General features: G+C 39.6%; 1 protein-coding gene across 4 annotated transcripts in view; it reads right to left on the bottom strand.

The window, feature by feature from the left end:
• RHBDD1 (rhomboid domain containing 1) overlaps nucleotides 1–13,398 on the bottom strand; it is a 55,775-nt gene extending 42,377 nt beyond the window's left edge. Inside the window, exons 1-5 of one of the 4 annotated variants that reach the window (XM_075417900.1) lie at nucleotides 13,309–13,374; nucleotides 11,106–11,206; nucleotides 6,685–6,741; nucleotides 5,386–5,901; nucleotides 2,175–2,307 (exon numbers count right to left, since the gene is read on the bottom strand). In XM_075417900.1, the coding sequence (XP_075274015.1) occupies nucleotides 2,175–2,307; nucleotides 5,386–5,818 (566 nt within the window). In that variant the 5' untranslated portion in view covers nucleotides 5,819–5,901; nucleotides 6,685–6,741; nucleotides 11,106–11,206; nucleotides 13,309–13,374. Of the gene's footprint in view, nucleotides 1–2,174; nucleotides 2,308–5,385; nucleotides 5,902–6,684; nucleotides 6,742–11,105; nucleotides 12,745–13,308 lie in introns of those variants that run through there. The other 3 variants (XM_075417901.1, XM_075417903.1, XM_075417902.1) reach the window with 3 other exon arrangements.
• Between the last annotated feature and the right edge of the window lie 3,728 nt (nucleotides 13,399–17,126).

Raw genomic sequence — 17,126 nt, 5'->3', positions numbered from 1 at the left:
TCCTTTGTTACTCTTAACTTGCTGAAAAAGAAGTTTGAAAAAACCGGTAACATCCAGCTTCCAATCCCAAAGTGTTGCCTTTGTCAATCTGATAAATTTGAGTTCGTTCAGAAACAACCTGAAAGATAAGCTTTTCCTTTCATAGTGAGTATAGGTAAAGCATCTTCATGAAAGAGGGGTAGATGACTTCAGATACCACATGCCCAATTCCGGAAGAGGCACAGAGATTAAACGTAAGATAACTTTTCACATGCCTGTTCTTCCATCAAAGAAATAAACTCAAGGATTGCTGTAAAAAGCCTACATCTCAACATCCTTACTTTATGGAAAGTGAAGATTAGAAGGACACTACATTTATTTCAAAGTTTCCCCATAACAGAAACATTAATGAGAAAGAAAAGAATTTTAAAATGCCAGTAAAACCCTAAACCTTCTCGCAGGACACAAATAAAATTTCCCATAGCCTCAATATTATTTTTGAATCTTTCATTGGTTATGGATTCTCAGGTGATCCTGATATAACAAGCCACTAAGGCAGGCCAAATTTATTGCATGCCTTTGACTGGACAGAATTCTGCCCCAATTACTAACCTCTTATCTACTCAACACTGAATTACGCAACCTGATCTATAAAGGGACACCATTTAACCAGACACTTCAAATACTACAACATGCCCTGAGCAGGCAGGTGAGCATCTAAGAGCAATGCTCTGAGAGATACAATTGTTATTGTTCATTTCAAGGCAGACAGCAGTTATTAATTAAACATGTTGTGCTCTGGGACATGAATTTCTGGAAATTACTACTTGTTTTCTATGGCCCCCATTATCATTTAAGTGCTGTGAAATTGTCCTGTAAGGACTGCATGTAACAATGTAGAGGTTCTTTAGACCAGGCAGCAATCTAAGCTCCCATGAAATTACGGAAAGGTTTTTGACATTATTTCTGAAGCTTCTATACACTTTCTACCCCAAAGACATTTCTGCAGTAAAGCAACTAAAAAAACAGAGCACCCAGCCACTAAATTTGCATTCTTCCTCTACCAGATACAGTATGATATGCTCATGGTTTTACTTCAGACATAACGTTCTTTCATTACTCTTTAATAATAAACAGACACAAACATATCACCAAATAAAAAACACGTTAAGCTAACACGACAGCTTATATTTTTTAGAAGACTGTTTTTAATGCACTAAAAACTTTGGGTTTATACCTGTAGTAATACCATACAAGTGACCTCTCATCTCACACTTGGAACAGAGCACTCTAGTTCTGTCTTTTAACCTAGGACTCATTGCTGCAGTCAATCAGGCAGTAAGTCGTAAAGCAATAAAACCACTGTTTAAAATCAGTAATATCTGAATTCTCATTTTGGTCTAGGAAATGTTTTATCTGCTATATCATAGTATCTGATGAGGAGTATGTCAGCATTGCTCCCCACCCCCCCCTTTTATTTTTTTAAATCTTTCTGAAAAGTGGGAAATTTTATATAAACTGTGATTTGATCATTTGTAAGTCTGGTGTCTGTACTTCGCATACATTCTCCAATATGACTGACAGTTGTAAAATATTATACAAGAAAATTACTGATTTGCAACTAGAACTCCAGAAATCAACTGCCGAAGAAGACAAAGGCACTGTTCTCACAGACATAGGGGCAGATGAACTGTGCAGGCAGAACTAAGCACACAGGAAAACTGAGGCAGGCGATCAGCAAGACTGCAGTACAGTAAAACTGCAAAAAATTTGCAGAATACTGGATGACAGCTTTATCATAAATTAGAGGAGTGACTACAACACATGGACAGAAGGGACTAGGACAGAAATAGCAAGCAAACAGTGGAATGCTGTTTTGCTAATGAAGCCCTTGGTGCTATGGCATATGAGTTTCATTACTTTGCTGAAAACGCAAGTCCCTCTTCCTTGTCCATCAACTTTTATTATCTTTCCCCAAATACTTAGTAATACCTTCTTGACGCAGTATTTCAGTATTGTATTTTGAAATGGGGTCAAAACACAGGGTGTTAGGGAAAAAAGCAGACTATAGCCCAAACAGTTGTAGCCCCAACACTCCATTTGGATACCAGCTACATGTACTTCAGAATACATTTCAAACTACATCAGATAGTTCAAATCTCTTCTCCTAACCTTGAAACACTTTACGCACTTACCCTGGGGAGATCAAATGAATAGCCACCAGCTCGACCCAACAAGCATATTTACTGGATATCTGCAATCCAAGGACACTGCTGACTCTTCCTGGATTGTAGTGGTTGTTAAGAACTTTCAAAGCAAACAAGACTCCTGCAAACAAGAAGAAAACACATAAAGAGAGAAGTACTTGTGCTTGAATAATAAAGACATGCAAACAACTACTGAAATTGAAGTACCATGCAGTTTCACAGCACCATGAAGCATACTGTTGCATGCCAGAACAACAGTTCTAAGCAGTTTTTCCCCAGTGATACTTTTTAGTGACTTAAAAAAAAAAGGATAAAAATTACATATTTGTATAACAGCCAGTTCTAAGTTGTTTTTTAATATGCCTATTCACTGCAGCTATTCAAGTAATCAAAACAATACACACAATTTTAAAATGGGAGTTCTAGTTGAAATAACTGATAAAATTACTGAACTCAAAGGAACGTTCCATGAGTTGAGAAAAGCCATTACTGAAAACAAGACAAATAGATGCATGTGAAGCTCAACAGTAGGCTCAAATTGTGAATTAATGGAAAATCATCTTACATATACTCCAGAATCACTGGTTTCTGAAAAAAAAGTAGATGAATCACCCTCAATTACAATAAATAATCATTCATTTCTAACTGACTGCAACTGTTTCATCATGCAAGCAAGAAACAGTATGACAGAATGAATTCACATAATTTACTGGAACTTTCAAAATGTTTTTGAAAAAGTTCCTCTCAAGAGAAAGCTCATACAGTTGTTTGAAAAAAAATCAACACTAAGATTTGACATGGGAAAGACAGAGTTGAACATCAATACAGATAACTAATATAACAGATACAACAGATACTAAACAAAAACATGAAAAGCATTTCCCTCCCCTTCTAACACCACAGAAAACAAGGGACAGCAAAATTCCTTAACCTATCCAGTGATGTAAATATTGTTACTCTAGGATCAAATATAAACTGGAATGCTGAAAAAAATGGACTCGTTCAGAAACTGTAAGTTTACTAAAGGACAGAAATATCTGATAGCAGCAGCATAGTTTACGAGCCATCTCCATCCAGTCCACCCTTGGCACACCAGAACCCTGTCTGTACAGCTCCAATTTTTAAATTTTTTTGGGTTTTTTGTTTGTTTGTTTTTTAAGGTTTAAGTGTCCGTTGGAACTGCCTGACCTGGTGTACAGTCAGGTTCCATCCAGTGCGACAAAAGGCAGGTCTGTTTCAGCCACTTAAAATAATTAAAAAAGAAATCCAGGCATTCTAAAACTCTTAAAATCTGGCCAACCATAAGGCCAACCATATCCTGGGCTGCACCAAGAGAATCGTGGCCACCAGGTCGAGGGAGAGGATTCTGCCCATCTGCTCTGGCGAGACCTCACCTGGAGTCCTGTGTCCAGGTCTGGAGCCCTCAGCACAGGACAGACATGGACCTGTTGGAACGGGGCCAGAGGAGGCCACAAAAATGATCAGAGTGCTGGAGCACCTCTCCTGTGAGGAAAGGCTGAGAGAGTTTGGGCTGTTCAGCCTGGAGAAGAGAAGGCTGCAGGGAGACCTTACTGCAGCCTTCTAGTACATAAAGTGGGCTATAGGAAAGATGGAGAAAATCTTTTTAGCAAGGCCTGTTGTGACAGGGCAAGGAGTAATGGTTTTAAAATAAGGGAAGGTAGACTTAGACTGGATATAAGGAAGCAATTTTTTTACAATGAGGGTGGTGAAACATTGACACAGGTTGCCCAGCAAGGCAGTGAAGGCCCCATCCCTGGAAAAATTCAAGGCCATGTTGGACAGGGCTCTGAGCAACCTGATCCAGTTGAAGATGTCCCTGCTCACTGCAGGGGGGTTGGACTAGATGACTTCTAATGGTCCCTTCCAACCCAAAGCATTCTATGATTCTATGCTGAAGATCCTGGTAAGAATGTTGAAGGTTTAGAAAGATCAACTATGGATACTAACTCTATCAGAGCTACTTTAATTTGCTGCCCAAATAATGGTGAAATGCACATTGGCTGAAGTCCCACATTTCCCAGCTCAGAATACTCAAAAGATGCTGCAGAAGGTAAATCACATCAGAACAGGCTGCAATACTTGATACTAGATCTGAACTATCCATCTTGCAAAACATGTAAATTAAAATCCAATTAGGTAATACCTAAATTGACAAAAAGCTTGACTTTTTGTCGTCTGCACAAATGGCTTAGTACATTAGATGCTTAGTCCCCATCTTTTTAGTTCACTAAAATATCTAAAAATATATGCTCCAGCCAATATTGCAGTATGGCTGACATGAGTCTCTTGCAAGGAGTGAGACGGGGACCCCACCAGCCCATCACCAACACTCGCCTGGCCTGCCAGCACCACTGTTGTTCAGCAACTTGGTCTCTTTTGCTGTAAAGCATGGGAAGCCACAAAGCTGCATCCCCTGGATATTTATATCACTAAATCTAACTTCCCTTCTGTTTATTTGAGGAAATGGATGCATATGTTGCTATCTGGCTAAGTGAGAAGCTGGAGACTAATCTGGTGAAAAAAAAAAAAGAAATCTTAGTGATATCTCAACACTACCCAATTATATGGTAGCATTACATTCCCAGTTACGTAGCATAAACACGTTTCATCACAAATTCTTGAAATATTCACCCTTCTCATTCCTAGTGAGAACAAAGTTGATAACTCAGCTGTTTTAAAGCATGGACCAATATGAACATTTAGTAAAAACCTCACATGGATGGTGCGTTACCTAAGTGAATACCCGAAAGGGATACTTCCTCACAAATTCTAGGTCTCAACTTCTCATCCTATACTCTAGGATGATACTAGAAAAGACATTCAGAAAGCAGCTTGATGGCAGCACCTCTCAGTTGTTCACAGAGAATAATATTACAGAGTATATTTCTGCCCCCAAATCACCCAGCAATAGCTGGAGTACCATATAAAAGCTAACCGCACAAAGCCCAGCTGAGACTGGACTGGGTACACATATTTCAGCCATTTTGCCACCAATGATAAATGTTCAGTGGGGTTCTGCAGCCACTGTCTGGGGCAGGAAGAGGATAACTTCACTGACATAACCACCACATACATGCATATGGATGTACACCTATATTTTCTCCATTCAACAAATATTGCTATGTAGTGCCTATATATACACTAATTTTACACATATAAATTGGACTATGTGCCTTACCTGAAAAACCTACAGCACAATTCATTTCATACGAAGGATCATCCAGAATTTTGACAAGCATGAATTCCAGCACCATATAAACAACTCCACTCAGCACTGAAAATACTGCAATTATGTATGCAAACCATATGCTCTTAAGCTTTTTTTCCAGCATTATCCCCTTCCACAGCATGGACATCATGTTATAATATAAATGCCAGTCATCTGCATGGTGGACAGGAGAAAGCAGCAAGCGCTGCCAGTTCTTTCTGTAGAAGCCTTCATTTACACTGATACACACTTCAGACAGTGGCCTCACAGGATTCAGAAAGAGCAAAATATTCAGTGCAAGTACCCCAAGGGTAACACAAGGAATGTTCTGGAGCCCAACTTGAGAAATCTGATAAAGCAGCAAAAGCAGTCCAGCACTGACTCTTCCCTGCCTTCGCTGCATTATTACTTCTTATTCAAAGAAATGTGAAGATTCCGGTTTCTAGTCTTTTGTTTGAATTCAAAACCATACAAGTTTCGGAAATTCTGAAAGAAAAAAAGATAACTGCATTATTATACATATACCATGGTGTTTTCAAGCTCATCATGGCTTTTTTTTTTTTTAAACACAGCAAATTCTTTGAGCTAATTGGCAGAGACCTCTTTTTAAAATCGGAACAAAAATTCAAATGAGAAAAAAAAAAAATCACAATTTTTAAACTGGTACAAGACAAGTAAAACAGATTTCTACAGATAATTCAGATAAGCATCGTGAAAAAAAGGAATCTGCAGCCTCTCTTTCACGTCCCTGAACAGGCTTTACTTAATCTATAAAATTACTGGGTGTTCTCATTAATATGCTCATTCACTCACAATTATTAAAATCTCAGGAAGGAAACCAGTTAAAACTTCTTCTCTAGAGTCTCAGTTTTCAGGCTTCCCACCTTTGCTTTTAATTTTTTTCATGACCTTTTTCTAACTTTTACTAATACTCAATACAAGCTAAGAATCGAAATTAAAAGTTACAATTTCAAAAAGTAACAGAGATACAGCTAAGTACTCCCAAATGTAAGCTTTGAAAATTGTTATGCTTTCCTAGCGACTAGAACTCAAAGTTTAGTTTCAAAGCATGCGATGAAGGAAAAAAACTGTAGGAGGAAAGCATATACAAGAACAGCATATAAAATTTACAGACAGTTACAACTAAATATTCATCTCTGTCCTATTTATGCCAGATAAAATGGAGGATTAAAAAGGGCTATAAAAGTTCTAGATGTAGCTAGAAACAGGGTTACTATGACAGGAACTGAGAAAGGGCATCAAGCTAACCTGTGCAAGCCGATAGAGAGGAGGGAGGAAGCTGCATTGAATAACACATGGAACCACCTGCAGAAGACAGGAAGAGACACTGAATTTCAGGTTGCTTCTGAGGGCCACCTGAACATGGCCAGTACTATTTTTAGTTCTCAAAACTCTCCAAGGTGGCACAACAATAGAGTGGCCACTCTTCTCCACCTCTAGGATGCCAGTTCTTTGCCAAACTGTTGAAGATACTCAATGCACTATTTCACACATAAGTATGAACTATGCAGAGCCAGCTATACACACTTACTCTTTAAAACTTCACCACCAGGCTTCAGATGAAACTTACTGAAATATCTAGATATATACAAAATCCTCATCTCAACACCCCATTCACCTCCTTTCCCTTTATATATAAAACAGTTAAGTTGCCAATGTACTAACTGTATAACTCTACACTGGTGCCTTTAAAAACGAGTTTCTGATCCTTACAATTTAACTACAGAGACCACAGCTGTGGTCCCTACAAACTTCAACTGACCTAAGACCTCTTAAAGTGTAAACTGACTGTTGCAGATGATAGTTAACATTGTCAACCTTTGACTTTTTAATGTCAATGTTACAAATAAAGTACTTAGCTAATCAAAAGTTTAATCAATGTCATTCTGTTTCTACACTACATGCTCTGACACCACGTATACCAACAGCCCCAAACTGTTCTTATATGCATCTGCCCAAACGTCTGACTTTTCTTGTACCACTGACACAGCTAAATTTTATCCTACCACAAAACAGTTGACATAGAAACCGTTAGAATTTAATAGTCAACATCATTTAAACCCAAGTTATGTGGAAACCCCGAAATCTTGCCATACCACGTTGTTCAAAATGCCAAATACTACAGGCTTACTTTTTACAGTTCCCCCCTGCTTCTGATACTCTTTAACTCCCCTTTAAATACTTTTAACGTACAAGAAACCCTCATACAGCACATATCTGTACAATAATCATGTAACACCACTAGGAGTGGTTTACACCATGATTACAGTAGTGCCATATAGTATAAATCATTCCTATTATTGAGAGCAATGAAAAATGCCAGCCAAGACACACTATGCATTTGACTATAAAGGAAAAAAGGTATAAGAAAAAACAGTAGTTATTTGACAGCCTTCTGGAATGCAACTCACTTAAAATACACAGGGCTTTCAAATACTTGAACATTCTTCCTCAGCCTTTACTCTGTTTATTAAAAGTCTAATGAGGCTTGAAACAACGAAACACTTATTCTTTTTTCTTTTTTGAAAACATGCCACCCACTTCAAAATGTACAAATTTCCAGAACAGACTTAAAATGGACATTTGTCTTGCATCTAGGCTGCCACGTGTCTGCATTTTTGTCACCTACTCAAGATAAATGTCTGAACTAAACATTCTCGGAATTTGTTTGTTTGTTTTGTACTAACCAAGTGCAAAGCATTTAAACTTTTATTTTTACTGTGACAACCTCCCTTGCTCATTCTTGAGCAAGAGTCACACTTGACTTTACATTACTGAAAAATCGTGTAATAAATACTTTAGTAAATACCAGCTAAATTGAAATGTTATACTGTCTTTTCGTATAGCTGTAATTTGAAGTTAGAGGAGAATAATCTCCCTGTAGCCTTGCTCCCCCCAAGATGGAAAGAACTACCCTGAAATTTTTTTTTATGTTTATGTGAAGCAAAATCCAGCCCACTGTCCTTCTCCTTACAAAAAAAGCCCCACACTGACAGAAGCCTAGATTTTTATGAATAGACAGAGATGTATAATATCTCATTCCCACCAAGGGTGAATGCAGCTGTGGTCTACAGATGTTGCTGTTATCTGCATGGCACATCCTGATCTTCAGATCTGTCACCATCCTTCTCTCTAGAACTGCTTTGTATAACTCTCTACTGACAGAAAAAAATCCCAGGGTTACTCTTTCAGTTCAGATCAGGAGTATCATTTTGTAGCAAATTTCTCCATTGCCCCCACTGACTTCACTGTAGTTCCCATCATGGCGTGGCCTGAGTGTGCATGAGCTAGTCTCTTTTCAGATGAAACTAAACCAGAAGATGTGTTCAGAAAAGGAACCCAGCGCACTCCAGAAAAAAATCAGGCATTCAGCCCACATGTCCAGATTAGAGCTAGACCAATGTAAAAAACACTGGAAACACGAAAAGGGTCAATATCAGATTCTGAACATAAACCCTTTCACACCACAGATAAGCATCAACAGGCCCACACTACTTGTCTATGAAGATACAGTCTCAGGGTACAAAGACTTCTGCAAATAAAGACCGAAAATGTTTTCAGGGCAAAAGAAGAGTCCTACAAATGAAGCAGAAGCAAACTGTAAACCCTTTTACTATTGCCCTCCAACTTTGGAAGAGGAGAGGAGGAAGGGAAAGGAAAGCATAACAGAAAAACAAACAAACAAACAAAAAAAAAAACCCAAAAACAACAATGCAAGAAAAAATTCAGAAGTTTGAAACAAAATTAATCACCCTGTTTATATTTAATATATATGCAAGGAGAAGGTCAACCACAAGCTGCCAGTTACAATAAGCTTTGAAATATATAGTCAATTACACAGTTCATACCAAAAGACAAGGTTCTGACATAATTATAAAAGTAATTACTTTATAAAGAATGACTTCTGGATTAATCAAATGTGCCTTTAAAGGGCATAATGTGCTTCCATTCACAATGGAATACTGAACTTTGAAAAAACATGATGTTTCACAATTTGGTAGAAAAGTTAAATTATTTGTATTGCAAATGTGTAAGTCAGTAACTACCTTGCTGAAAGGAAACGATACATAGTCAAATATCAACATAAAACAACTGCATAAAAGGCTACATCGCAAGTCCTTTTTTTAAAAAAAAAAAAATTACACATTTTATTTCAAATGTCCTTCAAAATTTTCTGTGAGAATAAGGAAGTTCATCTGCCTCTTATGTCTGCTTCAGCATGAACACTGAAAATGTTTTACAGTTCTTTAACCCTCTTAAGTACTACTAAAAAGAAACCCTTAACAAAATAAGCTTTGAAGCTAACAACTTCAACTTAAAACTGAAAATTGTGTTCTGAAGGGTGTGACAGTTACTATTCACAACAAAATATATACATCTTAAACAACACATGCCAAGAATACTTGTGGACACCTTATCCCAAAATAAATGAGACAGCTTTCAGAGGAAAGAACAGAAGGGACTAGGTCAAATCTCGTACTCTGCCTCACATCTTATGTATGAACATCTGAGACACTAAGCATTTAGGCTTTTAATTGCCTCATTAGTTTGACTACTGCTATTTAATCTAAGAAGAAAAATATTTAAAGGCTGCAACCTGTCCATCCTTCAACTAAAATACAAAGTTATTCACACTGTTTCATTATAACTATTAATGTGCAGTATCACTGGAAGCCCTGCCAATTATGGACTCATGTTTTCATTCACAAAAGAGAAATCAATTTACTTTACATATTTATCATATATTTAAATATAATTAGAATCAATATACAAATCTGAACATCAGAACAAGTATCCACTAGGCTTCTCTTTGAGACTTATCATTGTAAAGACCAGTTATATTCTGTCATCATTTGAGACTACTAACATTCTCACTAAAATCTGCTTAAGATAACTATATTTTATCTGTCTGCCTTCATTTCCTACATGGCATCCACTTCTAATTCAAAGCCTTCAAATTTTAGTCAGCTACAACGACATTGAAGTCATAGCAAGCAACACTTCCTTATGCCACGCAAGGACACAGCACTTAGAACCAACGAGCTTCCTTAGGCCACTCTTGGGGAGATACAAACTTGACAGTTTGAATTCTAGCAGAGGTCAGTCTGTCCAAACAGTCATTCAGTTCTAAGAAGCTACTCCACCACCATGTACAGCTAAAATCATTTGCTGTCAGAACTTCCCTCAGAGCCAACAAAGTTGACTAAGCATGGACTAGGCGGCTTATTATGGAATTTACATCACACATTTCAGACACCAGCTTGACCCTCAAGCTGATATGACGCACGGCAGATGACAACTCACGTGCTGGGCACTACACATCAGTAACTTAAGCAGCCAGAATCAGAACAAAACCAGCAATCCCAAGTTGCAAGAGGAAAAACAAATTATGTTTGAAAGTTTGAAAAAAGGCAAAAAAAAATCCTCTAGTGGCGATATCATAAACATTATTTGATGCAACAGTCTCCAAAACCTCTTCAGTTCATGAAAAATCAGAACAACAAAAGCTTCTCTACTTTGTGATCCAGGACAACACTGAAAACATATTCATTACGTGACTAATCTACCACTAAGCTCCTTGCTTTCTGGTCTTTCAGCTTCTCCACTACTTCTGTCAGACAACCACTGTGGAAGTACTTTGTTCACGAGCCTCAAAACTGAGGTCTCACCTACGGCAAAGAGGATTTAGTCCCTCCTTCCTCCTCTGGAGACGAAGATCACACCAGTCTTTTTATCACGCAATACAAATCAGCTCCTGAAATGGAACAACCTAATAAAAATAGGTTATATCTTATTCTAGTCAAGACACTGATTATAAATAACACTGTCAAAAGCAGTAGGTTTTGCTTATGTAAATTTTATAGAATAGAAATTCTGCTGCAATTGCCAAATCAGCAAGTCATTTTAGTGTAAAACAGACAGAAAAAACAGGAACCTTTACAGATTTTTATAATTTACAGTTACAGAAGTCTACATTTTAGCAATTCTTCTTAGAAATTACTAGGCTTTCCTTCACTGAAAAAAAGTCTGTTCAGGATCTATACAGGAGCCAAAAAACAGCAACACATTACCACTGTGGTTTTTTTGTTAGAAAACCTACAAGCAACACAGAGATCGTTTTTCTCACCTCTAAATTTATATGCCACACATAGTCAGATAAAGCATTTCTGACCAAGGTAGAAAGAAAGCGTCAATAGATAATTTCTTTGACACATCAGCTGTTGCTAAACCTCTTTTGTCAGTTAGTCAGAATTACTTTACCATAATATTTTGAGGGGAGATAATGGACATATTAAGTCCCTTCCCAGTCTTGTGGAAGGAAAGGGACACAGAAAGGTTTGATAAATATTCTTACTATCCCCACTTCACAATGGATGGTAATTAGTAACTACCTCTCAAAATGCTGGGATGCATCTACACATAATTCAAGTTAGAGAAAATAATCATAACTATCTAAAGTTATATCACCGCACTGGTGAAGGTGAGGTGATGTCACAGTTTAAAGAAAATAAAAATACATCAGAACAACAGGGAACTTCAGATAAGGCCACTGTTCGAGTTTTAACTTCATAGATGTTTAACTACTAATTAGAGTCAGGGGTTTGGGTGTTGGTTTTTTTTTTTACTTGATTGCAATACTTAGACTTGGATAATCCTAAAACTGGGTAATTATACTGGAAGAGCATCCTCCATTATTTATCTCAAGAATTTAGTAATAGAATTAAAATGAAATAACCCATGTTTCCCTGACTCCAGTCCAGAAGTGTGAAGCACAAGGGCTCCTGCAAGTTTCCCATTCCTTAGCTTGCGTTGCCTCGAGGGAAAAGCCGTTTGCCGTAGAAGGGAAGGACAGGAAGCTTACTTTCTAATGCAATCCCTTTTAAGTAACATTGGTTAAATACACAAACAATTCAGAAGTACACACTTTCTAGTATAAGTGTTAACTCGTGTCAAGACCTCAAATCTCTGAATTAGCAAAATGCAGCTCCAGGAAGAGCATCACTGCACTGTCTCATGAAATTAAAACGACGCAGCTATATCATTAAATGCATTTTGTAACTCCTGAGTTGCTTAAACGGGGTATTTACACAAACGTAAAAAAGTTCACCATACACAGCCAAGGTGCATGTGTCACTGCGTCTCCTGACACAGGTGCAAGCTATCTGCAGGTTTCGGGCTGGCTTTCTTACCATTTTCTCCCTCTAACAAGGAGGGGCAGGAATATAGTTCTGGTCAGTTTGGGGTTGGGTCTTTTTTCTACATCAGTTGATTATTTACATAATCCGTAAAAAAAAAAAAAAACTGCTCAAGGAGACCTGAATAAATAAATAAAACAGCTGCTGGCGGCGTGAGCGCGCAGCGCGCCCGGAGCCGCCGCCGCGACAGCCCCGCCGGGGCCGGCACCGCCTCCTGCCGCCGCCCCGAAGGCCCTCGCCAGAGCGGCGTCCGACGGGCGCGGAGCAGGGCAGCGCGGGCAGTAACTGCGAAGCGAAATGGGAAACACTGGGTACTTCTGAAACTCGCTTCATTTCCGCCAAGCCCGCCCCGCCGCTCCGCTCCCAGCGGCGGCCGACGAGCCGAGCTCGGCGGCGGGCACCTCGCTGGAAGCCAGCTCCAGAGAGCTACCGGCGTCAGGGGCAGCCTCCCGCAGCCCAGGCGCCCCTGCAGCGCCTCTGCTTCGCCGCACCGGGCAGCCGCCGGCACGGGAGGGCGGCGGCCGCTCGCCGGACGCGACGCCCGGGCCCGGGCCCGGGCCACGCCGCCCCCGTCGCGCCTCACGGCCGGCTCCCGCTCTCTGCCGGGCAGCGGCGGGCCGAGGCGGTGGGGGAGGGCGGGGGTTCGCGCCGGCCCCCTCCCCGCCACGGCACTCACGTTCTCCGGCGCGCGCAGCACCAGCCCAGGCCCCTGCGCCGCACCACGTGACGCGGCCGCCACTCAGGGGCGAGGGAGGTGGCTCCCAGAGCTGCCCGCGGCGCTCGCCGCGCATGCGCAGGGAGGCGGGCGGGCCGCCTGCCGCGGCTGTGAGGGCCTTCAGACCCACGCGGAGGAGCCGGCCCCGGGGAGCAGAAGAGATAAGGCCCGTGGCCCGTCGCGCAGCGTCGTGTTCCGCCCTGGCCCTTGCGTCGCTTAGGAGGGTTCTACCTGTGAGCTGAGACAATTAGCGAGGAGTAGGCGAGCGCCGCCTGTTAGCTTTATCTGAGCGGCAGGCTGTGGGAGGGTGTTGAGGCACATCCAAATTAGCGAAGATAAGGGGGTGTTGGAGGGGGTGAGGAGCGCACCGGGTTGTAAACAAAACCCCCTCAGTGGGTATTTTCTGGTGAAGTGCCGGCTACGGGGGATGAAAGGTACTCAGCTTCACAACTGGAAGGCTTTAAATTGTGTATAATAAGATCTATGAAAATATCAGTTGTTGGTACTACTTGCTATTAAAATATATAATTAGGTTCCCTTTGAAAATGTCTTACTGCACATGCAAAGCGGTAACTAGTTCTGTAAGTTTAACCGTTTAACTGTGCTTTTTTTTCCCCTCCATTAAAGGCAATTAGATGAATGTATTAGTTTCACTTGTGTAGAGTACTAGTCACTGGTGTTAAGTATTATTCCCTGAATTTGATACAGATACCTAGGCTGGGAGCTTTCTTACTGATACTTAGTAGGGAATACATTGAGCAAATTATAAATGCTTAAAATAATAGGTTATCATAGAAATGTTGGCAAGGTGGTGGTGCAAATGTGTGACTAGAAATGAATCATACAAAACCCATAGCCAAAGCTACATGTAAATGGCCTTATTTCACCATCATCTATGTGGCACTTAGGTTTCATAGAACATTTTGGAAAATCGTGCAACTATGTCATAGAATTTATAAGAAAATTGTATTCTGCCCTTCCAAAAACAGCACACAGCTCAGCAGACTGGCAGGCATGAAAGGGGCTGAATTCCTAGAAATAGGGTGGAGATCAAGTTAAAGGAGCAGACTTTGCCAAAACAAGCAACTGCAGCAGAGTCTTCCAAGAATGAATGGAAGCCAAAAGAGGAGGGCAGGTTCAGTGTGCCACCATTTAGACACGTTGTCTTAAGCTCCTTAGTTTCGGCACATTTAGATCTGTTACCTCAATTAATGCTAATCATAATAATTCATAGAAATCACAGGATGTGGGAGTTACAAATGTCTAGACTGACAGATTTTCTAATATACCAGGTTTCCTATAATTGGCACCATTTTCTGTAATAGCGTACTCCATTTTCATACAATCATAATTCCAGTCCATAATTCTTAGTAATGCCATATTTACTGCTTGAGTACAGGTCCAGATCTTATCACTGGATGTACAAGTCCTAAGGTAGTGGTTCTCTTCTGGGACTTAAAAGATCTGGATTTTATTCCTAGTTCACTTCCTGGGTCAACCTGAGCAATCACTTATTAACATTCTGTCTTTTCCGGTCCTAACTGATACCGCAGGGATAACAGAAGTCACAGGAGCAAGGGGAGGCTAAGTAAATGAATGATGTGATCAGATGCTGTCATTAATGGACCACATACACACATAGATTAAAAAAAAACCCCAACACTGTTCTTTTACTTTTTACCTAAGTGTGGGATTTGATACCAATGAAGTTCTTAAAATTTTGCTAAAAGAACCCGGATCTTCTGGATTATTTTATACTTGCATAAATAGCTGGCTAGGAAAAAAAAATCCACCTGAGGCTCTTTTTCTGTAATCTCACGCCACTGTTTACCTCATGAATTTCCTTTACCTTTTTGTCTAAATGTTAATTTTTCTTATCAATAAAATTGAATAAAATGAGAAATACTGTTCACAAACTACACCTTTTTTAATAGAAAAATTCAGAAGTTGATGAAGTTTATTTCTTTCGCCTTGCTCATACCTGTCGTATATATGTGACTACTCAGCTTTTCTCAACATGAAAGATGTCCTTGAGTAAGAATAGGAATTGGGTTTGGCTGAAGAGCTGGCACATAAAAGGTTAGTTGAGTTCATGTAAGACAATATCCTTTTCCATGCAAGCGAGTATTAACAGTATGGGTTCTGTTTCCTAGTTATGGCTGGCCTGATTAGAAGGAGAATTCAATACTTGGAAAGAAAATAAGTAAGAAATAAACAAAAACATCATTTTCATAACCCGTGTACACTTAGCACAGGAGTGACGCATACAGTTAACACTGCTTACACCTTACTGCTAACTATATAATCCATGTAAATATTTATAATACAGCTATTATCAGTGTAAACATACAGCTTAGTCATATGTTGACCCATAATGAAAAAGTGACATTGAGATCTTTCCTTTGCTTAACAGCACAAGGTTTAAACAAGTTTTAGGAGCAGCAGACCAGGTCTCAGAATACTCTGTTTTCTGAGATTTATACTGAGGCTTTTCAACTGAAGTAACTGGGAAGGAACAGCCTGCTATGGAATGCGTGGATGCAAATTAAATCCATATCTGAAGGTTATTTTTTTAATTAATGCTGGGAATCTGATAGCAGCATATTTGAAACACTGTTTATGTTAATCGTGAAGGAACTAGTTAGGACTGGCCTACAAATGTAAGACGAATGTCAAAGCGTAGTTAGAGTACAGGAACTGTGACTTTCCTACACTGTCAGTACGTGACAGTGTTTACAAATAGCAGAAGCAGAGAGAAGCAGTAACCCAGAATTTGATACATGGGATATTATGAGTCTGTCACAAAATTAACAAAACACAGATGATTAAAGGATCCGTTTAAACATGTTGTTAGTTTATATACAGCTATTGTACTGCTGCTACCATTCTGGTTCTGAAAACAACATCATGCTTTGGAGAGCATGGAGGCAAACCCTGCTGAGAGATACACACAGAAATATAATCTGATAACAAATGTTTTGTATTAATTCAGGCCTTACTCTTTCGGTTCTTTGATCTGACATTAACTTTGCTATGTAGCCCACCCATACTACCTTTTCCTTAGCTGGTGGTGTACTTTCTCCAGTTCAGCTGCCATCATCACCAACACTATAACTTTATAACACAGTATGGACAAATGGAGTGAAAAATGTAGATGCTCTCTCTCCAGCTTATAGAGATAAAAAGGAATATATCGTGGAGGTTCTTGATCTGTTCCTATCATCTCCCAGAAGGAACAGAATAAACATCTGGTGGGAAATAAAAGAGTGTATTGGTCTGAATGTGGGCCGGAAGAAACTGGCTGACATCAAAAAGGTTTCATAACACACACAGCCAAAGGGGCCTTTGATCATCTAGTCACCTCCTGTTTATCCAGATACTTCCACACTGCGTTGAGAGACTTCAGTTAAACCACAGCATTTTCATCCTCACAAGCCTAAGCTGTTGTCTGTGACCAGAAGCGAAGAGAGTTGACCAAAAGGCTATGTTAAGGAAATGAATGTGTGAAATATGCCAAGGAGATGGTACCAAGCAATCCCTCTATGCAACTAAAGGGCTTTCTAAAAAAGATATCAAAATCAAAGAGAATATAATTTGAGATCACTAGTGAAGACAAAATATGATGTAAACAGTTACTGGTTATGGGATAACAAGGGTAACCTGCTGTCATCTAAAATTTATTTTAAAACATGTATATGCAAACATTTATCTTCATTTTGCTGACCATAGGCATGTTAAATAATCATGAAACAGTCTGAAAGTGGTTTAACCATACTATA

Source organism: Opisthocomus hoazin, chromosome 4, assembly GCF_030867145.1.
Source record: "Opisthocomus hoazin isolate bOpiHoa1 chromosome 4, bOpiHoa1.hap1, whole genome shotgun sequence".
In the NCBI taxonomy this organism is placed as follows: domain Eukaryota; kingdom Metazoa; phylum Chordata; class Aves; order Opisthocomiformes; family Opisthocomidae; genus Opisthocomus; species Opisthocomus hoazin.
Note: the sequence above shows the minus strand (reverse complement) of the source record. Positions and strands in the feature narration are given on the sequence as shown.